The 8,291-nt window shown below is 39.5% G+C and overlaps 1 protein-coding gene across 3 annotated transcripts in view; it reads right to left on the reverse strand.

Annotated features, from left to right (window-relative positions):
• The window catches only part of LOC120827066 (uncharacterized), a 57,528-nt gene that overhangs the window by 2,719 nt on the left and 46,518 nt on the right, over positions 1-8,291 (reverse strand). The window contains exon 1 of one of the 3 annotated variants that reach the window (XM_078081576.1): positions 1,632-2,025. In XM_078081576.1, the coding sequence (XP_077937702.1) occupies positions 1,632-1,803 (172 nt within the window). In that variant the 5' untranslated portion in view covers positions 1,804-2,025. Of the gene's footprint in view, positions 1-1,631; positions 7,360-8,291 lie in introns of those variants that run through there. The other 2 variants (XM_078081573.1, XM_078081574.1) reach the window with 2 other exon arrangements.

An 8,291-nucleotide genomic window follows, 5' to 3' on the forward strand; every position in this document is an offset into this window, starting at 1 on the left:
CGTAGAAAACTCCTTCGAGCGCGAGCAGAGATTCTCCTCCCTCGAGCAACGAAGTTCACGTCTCGCAAGCGAGCAAATACTAGTGATGGCAAAGTGAAGCTTTCCAGCCAATTGTATCGGGAAAAGGTTCATTCATTCAATGCATCGCAAACTCTATGATGACCTCTGCTGTTGAAAACCCATAGTGCATGTTTCGCATAGCCTACCAGTATATTTTGGCCCAGTCTCTGTGGGTTGAACATGATTATGAAAAGTTGAACCAATAAATCATCTAATAAATACATGGATTCCTATATGAATAAAACTATTGTTTTTTAGGTTTGAATTGTGTCCTTGTTTGTGTATTTCAATTCTCTGTACATTGGCAAGAAGTGGAACAAACATACTAGGAGAATAATGAATAGAAATATATATATATATGTAGGTAATATAATTTAAAACACCAGCAAGTGCTTCCTACTGCATGTGCAGTTATGGCAGTCATAGGGACTTAGGTGAATTGTTTGAATGTGGAATGTGGGAAGTGATTTATAGAGGAAAGGTCAGTTTTTAAGGGGCAGTGATTGTGCTTTTGGACAGGTTTTTTATGACAGGATATTGAGGTGCTTGTGGACACATGGGATGGGGCATTGTTATTGATTTTTTATTGAGAAACTATTTTCTTCACAGTATTGGGGTGGAGTCGGTTTCTTAGATACCGTTTCCCCAGCTTTAGAAAAAAGGCGCTCACGCGGCACGATGAGGCAGGAATGCTCATAAGATTACGTGCTAATACAAATAGATGTGGGTACACATGTTTGTGTTTGACCCAATATTTTAGCGGGTCTTTACTCCGTGGAATGTTTGGCTCAGCCAAATATCGGGTGGTCTCCACAATAAAAATAAACATCCATAATTACACAGTATAAATGACAGACTTTGCCTGCCTATTGCTAACCGTGTCAGAGGAAATCAAATTGAAGTGCTCCCACATCTCGGAGCGACCTCTCTTTGCCACAGGTTCCATTGTAAATTTGCTCTTTGCTACGACTACTACAACAACACTGACTGTATCAAACCGACAAGCCCGAACCCTGTTTCCAGCCCATTGAATCAAATCGAAGCGGTCACGTGACTGTGCGCCGGAACGAAGCTTCGGACGTCACTGATCACGTGATCAGCAGCGAACGAACCGAGCACCGATACGTTCGCCTTGCACTGGTTCATATTTCGACACAAGCGTCGAAGCAGGAGGGTCGGAGGTAACAAGACTAGCAAATACCTCGCACGAGACGGACTTTTGATGGCGGATGTTTGATTTACGCGCGCGCATCAACCTGATTTGCGCTCTCGAATTTTGACAGTATCTGATAGACTGCAGTATCTTATGCGCCTTATTGTGCGGAAAACACGGCCCATGAGCTCCGGAGAAAATGGTATACAAAACATACATTGTCGGTTAATACATTTTGAATCAAAATTAAATTCATATGGTCATTTAATCATCCCTACTTTATGTTTCGATCAGAGTTGTGATTAAAGGTTTCGGTGGGCCGCAAAAGATTTTCAGATATTAAAGTGGGCCGCGGAATTCTTGAGTTTAGGAACAGCTGCTTTAGACAAATGAGTTTTTTTAACAAAGTTGTACTCACCTATCCTGTGTAACCTCACTTCGGGTTTCCAAAACACATCCAACAGTCTGCGCTGCCGGTCGATCTCCTCCTGGTACTCGACGACGGTTCTTTTAAAAACTCCGAATATTTCTTCAGCAGCAGCAGATAGTCGCTCGTTGACAAACTCTCTCAAATTCTCAACTGAAGACATTGTTGCTTAATTACAAGCCGTAGTTAGTTAAATGAATTATCTGCACTGCCACAAGACAAAGCAACGGCTGGGTGTCACACTTTAGAGTTCCGACTGCAGACCTCAGTCACATTAAGGTTCCGCTTCTTACTATGATCGCCGGTCAGCTGCCTTTTTCTTCCTCTATTAATTGGATTAGCGGGTCGCAAACAACTTGAATAGATGCATACCGCCACCTACTGTACAGGAGTGTGGACTTTGAGTGCTAAATCAACATTGTTAGCTGGTAATTGTTGTGTTCTTCCAAGGAGAAAGATTTCCCCACATTGCATTGGGACCACACTGTAACGCCTTTAAACCGCATTCTTTGGCTGCTGTACTGATAGTCCAACCAAACCCTTTGCCTTTACTTTGGATGTACTCCCAGCATTCATACAGCACCTTTGTTGCTGGAAGTTCCTCTCCAGATCTCTGCAGCTTCACCCAACATGCCAGAGCTCAGGCAGGACGAAATCATGAGCGAACACTTGAAGCTTTATCAGTTTTATTGCAGGACATTTTCTCAGATTGACGTTAATGATGCGTGTATATATATATATATATATATATATATATATATATATATATATATATATATATATATATATATACATATATATATATATATATATATATATATACATATATATATATATATATACACATATATATATATATATATATACACATATATATATGTATACATATACATACATATATATATGTATACATATGTATACATATACATACATATATATATGTATACATACATATACATATATATATGTATATGTATGTATACATATACATACATATATATATATATGTATACATATACATACATATATATATGTATACATACACATACATATATATATGTATACATACATATACATATATATATGTATACATACATATACATATGTATGTATACATACATATACATATATATATGTATACATACATATATATATATGTATACATATACATATATATATGTATACATATACATATGTATATGTATGTATACATACATATACATATGTATACATATACATATGTATACATATACATATGTATACATACATATACATATGTATACATATACATACATATACATACGTATACATATACATACATATATATATGTATACATACATATATACATACATATATATATGTATACATATACATACATATATATATACATATACATACATATATGTATACATATACATACATATATGTATACATACATATATATATACATATACATACATATATATATACATATACATACATATATATACATACATATATATAACCGCTTGTTTTGATGTGCACACATGACATAATGATGTAAAGATTGAACAGGTAGTTTTGATCATTTAAATTTTAATCTGAGAAATGTACCAAAGGAACTGAGAAAAACTAAGTTACTAGAATTTTTGAAACCTCTTTCATATATTTTTTACAGGAATATGACGTCTCCCCATTTCGAATTCTTATGAGACTGCAAATGTGTGAGTGAATGTATTGCAAGAATAGGGCCTTTCCCCAGTGTGGATTCTTGTATGAAACTTCAGTAGTGATTTCAGGAAAATGGCTGTTGGCGCACATTTAAGTTGTTTTGTACTCGTGTTTTCCGGCGAATTGTTTGTGGCTTAAAATACAAATAACTTATAACATAACTTATTATAATCTGGAAGCAGTTGAAGCGCTAGTTGAGGAAAACCGAACTATGAAGAACCAGAGCCTGATCGCTGAGAGGGAACACACCAAAGTCACTGAACATCTTGATGACCTTCAGAGTCAAGTTGAAACATGTACTACTTACTTAGTACTTAGTTTAACTACTTAAACAGACCAATGACCAACAGACCAATGACCAATATCTGTCAGAGATCCAACAATTCAGAACGGAGGAGACACCTATGGATGAGACCGGTTCAGGCCAGAAGTTGGTCTGGCCTTGCTAAAGGTCTGGTCAATGTAGGATGTTATGCTGCCATCGGCATCGCCACGGCAGTGCTTACTAACAGCTGGAGTTCAGACTTGAATTGCGGCCAGTCAAACCGTTTCAATGATTTCCAATACACCGCACCTCGTCCCTTCTAATCAGGTACAAAGACTTACACCAAATATGACTATATTTGAATATGGCTATTAGTTGTATTCAAAAGACACATCCAATCAACCGCAACTCAACAGATGAACAGAATAAGACATCCCCTTCGAGCGAGGGGTAAATATTCATCTTCATGATCAAACCAATGTAGGTTTTTGCATGTATGTGTGGTTGTTTGCCTCCGTATGGACCTATGTCTGTATGTGAGTGTGAATGATGACCTGACAATGTGAACTGTGATGGTTCATGTTAAGTGTGAGGTAAAGAGAATGCATTTATATTTGTATATATAATTGTATGTATGTACGTGTGAATGTGAGTGTGAATGGTGACATATCGCCCAGTGTGAACTGTGATAGTTTATCATCAAACCTTTGTAGGTTTTTGCATGTACCGGTGTTATGGTCCGGCTCAAAGGCCACAACAAATAGAGGAAACCACGCTCCAGGGATTACCAGCCAAGGATCTTTATTCACCAAAGTAACTGGTTAAACAAACAAACAAAACACAGCAAAGGAAAAACGCCATTGTGCTGGGGAACAGGAGAAAACCAGCAGTCACCCCCAAACACTCAGAAAGGGGCAGGTTTTAATGCACTCAAGAGACAGTGGCCCGCTGCGTCTGATCTGCCTGATGGCATCAGCTCCACTCCACCAGGAAGTTCACCCTGTAACACACACAGACAGAGACACAGCCACAAATACCCTGGCAGTGGCCCTTGGGCCGCCACATCGGTATATTAGTATTTTATAGAATACATTTTACACACGTATCTTGTTTAACTGCAAGTTGGGTTTCCAAATATTATCCCACAATCAACCAAGTGTTTGGTTGATGTCTTCCACGTACTACACAATAGTTTTCATTTTAGCCCAAATAGTTTTACTCTGTATATGAAATGTATGTTCAGTCATGAAAAACCCTCAAATGATGTTCACTCATGATTTATCAGTTTAAGAGATCCATCATTTTTATTGCAGGCCTTTTTGTAGATTGACAATTAATTTGTCAGACAAATATATATTTCAAAACATTTGCAAGATATGTTCCCTAAATCTGCAACAAAGATTTGGGGATGACAAAAAATGATATACATTTAATGACTGGTTATTACATTACATATCATTTAGCTGATGAAAATCAGGAATCAGGAAACATTTATTGCCAAAATATGTCATAAATATAAGGAATTTGACTTGGCGGTTGGTGCGTGACAGTAGATAGTATAACAATAGACAACAAGACAGCAGTGCACGAGTAATAAAGTAAAATAACATGCTAATGCTATGGATTAGTTTAAAATAAGACAATAAAGTTAAATAAAAAAATTTAAAAAAATTAAGTGCACTAGCGATCAAGTGACAAAAGACTTTTCTCTCAAATGCAGCATTTATGTTCCGTTCTTATAGAAGGCTTCAACGCCTTTTTAAATCTTAATTGCTCCAAATATTTACTTTAAGACGTCTCCCCCTTGTGGGTTCTTATATGACGCTTCAACACTGCTGTCCAAGTGAATGTTTTCCCTCAGGTGACACAAGAATATAGCTTCTCCCGACTATGAATTCTTAAATGATACTTCAAATGTGATGGCTGAGAGAATGTTTTCCCACAGGTGCTACAAGAATATGGCTTCTCCCCACTGTGGATTCTAACATGACGCTTCAAAACTGATGTCCGAGCGAATGTTTTTCCGCAGGTGATGCAGGAATATGGCTTCTCCCCACTATGAATTCTTAAATGATACTTCAAATGTGACGGGTGAAAGAATGTTTTCCCACAGGTGCTACAAGAATGTGGCCTTTCCCCTGTGTGTATTGATATATGACGCTTCAATACTGATGGATGAGTGAATGTCTTCCCACAAGTGTTGCAAGAATACGGCCTTTCCCCTGTGTGGATTGATGTATGACACTTCAATTGTGATCTCTGAGTAAATGTTTTCCCGCACGTGATGCAAGAATATGGCTTCTCCCCACTATGAATTCTTAAATGATACTTCAAATGTGATGGCTGAGAGAATGTTTTCCCACAGGTGCTACAAGAATATGGCTTCTCCCCACTGTGGATTCTAATATGACACTTCAACACTGATGTCCGAGCGAATGTTTTTCCGCAGGTGATGCAGGAATACGGCCTTTCCCCTGTGTGGATTGATGTATGACACTTCAATTGTGATCTCTGAGTGAATGTTTTCCCGCACGTGATGCAAGAATATGGCTTCTCCGAACTATGAATTGTTAAATGATACTTCAAATGTGATGGCTGAGAGAATGTTTTCCCACAGGTGCTACAAGAATATGGCTTCTCCCCACTGTGGATTCTAATATGACGCTTCAACGCTGATGTCCGAGTGAATGTTTTTCCGCAGGTGATGCAGGAATATGGCTTCTCCCCACTATGAATTCTTAAATGATACTTCAAATGTGACGGCTGAGAGAATGTTTTCCCACAGGTGCTACAAGAATGTGGCCTTTCCCCTGTGTGTATTGGTATATGACGCTTCAATCTTGATGGGTGAGTGAATGTTTTCCCACAAGTGTTGCAAGAATACGGCCTTTCCCCTGTGTGGATTAATGTATGACACTTCAATTGTGATTTCTGAGTGAATGTTTTCCCGCACGTGATGCAGGAAAATGGCTTCTCCTCACTATGAATGCTTATATGAGCCTTTAAATGTGATGACCGAGAGAATGTTTTCCCACAGGTGATGCAGGAATACGGCCTTTCCCCAGTGTGAACAATCATGTGGGCTTTTAAATCACTATTATATCTGAATTCTTTTCCACATGGTTCACAAGAAAAGGGTTTCTTATCACTATGGACTCTTTTATGGGCCTTGAATACTGATTCATGAGGGAATCTTTTCCCACAGGTGTTGCATACATATGGTTGATCAACTCTGTGGGTTCTTCTCATGTGGCACAACAAGCTATTTCTATGTTGAAAGTATTTCCCACAATCTCTGCACAAAAATGGCTTCTCACTCGGAGGAGCTGGTTCCTTGTTTGATGTTAAACTAAGTTTTACTCCTTTCTGATCTCGGCCATCAGATTCATGAGGATTGTGAGAGAGAAGCTGGTGGTCATTGTTTAGTTCAACTACAGCGGTGCTTTCAACTGAAATGTATTCTAGAGATGTTTCCTGTACCACACTCTCAGCTTCATCAGTACACGAGTCCAGAAGTTGATCTTCACCGTGGCCTCTTTCCTCACAAGTAGGAGTCAACGTAAAGGCCTCCTGCTTCGGTTCAAGCTGCTCTCCCTCTGGACTGGTGCAGAGTTCCTCCTGTTCCTCTTTAATCTCTGGAGGATCTGGGTCCTCTTGGTCCAGACTGGGCTTCCTCTCCTGGAGACAGAGCTGCTGGTCAGAGAGAAGCTCCTCCTCCTTACAGACACGTGACTGTGGGAGCTCTGGAGGGACAAAAGGAATAGAAGATAAACGGTTGAGCGTATAAATACAACGTGTGTTTATAAACCATAAACATCACGTGTCCTACTGTTCTATTAGTAAGTTAAAGAACACGTTGGTTTGAAAAAACGTGAATAATGTCTCATCTTTATTGCTTTAGACCAGCGATTCCCAAAGTGTGGGCCGCGGCGCCCTGGTGGGCCACCAAGGTACTGCAGGTGGGCCGCGAGAGGTCATTTACAATAAATAAATAAAAAAGGTTTTAATTTTCAATTTTGAAAAGTTTGAAATGAATATAAAAATATGTATGATGCGGCACATTAGTTATGTGAAAAATTAATTGATGAAGCACAAACAATTTAAACGAACAGATTGGTTAATGGTTGATCCATACTGGTTGTACACGGCGCGCAAGGCGCTCTGCCAAACATGCTAAAGCTGGTCTGACGGCGAGACGCTGAGCGGCGCTCAAGCGCGTGAGATATGGAGCTTGTTTCAGGGCGCGTCGGAGAAACAAAGCTGTCGTTCTTGACGAGCACATAATGAGATTAAAGAGCGAGAGACGGTGCCCTTTTCATTACAGTAGCTGAACCATCTTAACGGGGAAATAAGTTATTCTAAAAGGAGCCCTTGGTAGGCGGCGTGGCTGGAGAGCAGCCGGAGATTTAAGTCGTGGATGGCGAGGGGGGCGGCGGGAGCGGACGCATCTCGCAGTATCGATCGGACCCTGAAAACACCGACACATCCCACATCCCCCATCGCCAAACGTTTGACTGCTACGGCGGCAAATCACCAGCCGGTCTGCGAGCCGGACGCATTGGTCTTAATGTGCCGGTAATGATGGTAAATGATGGTTGTAGCTGGTTGTCATCTTCCAGTCCACTACGGTTACATAAAGGTGTCGTTTGTGTTTTGACAACGTTGTATCTCATAA

The sequence above is a fragment of the Gasterosteus aculeatus genome, chromosome 10, assembly GCF_964276395.1.
Source record: "Gasterosteus aculeatus chromosome 10, fGasAcu3.hap1.1, whole genome shotgun sequence".
Classification (NCBI taxonomy): Eukaryota; Metazoa; Chordata; class Actinopteri; order Perciformes; family Gasterosteidae; genus Gasterosteus; species Gasterosteus aculeatus.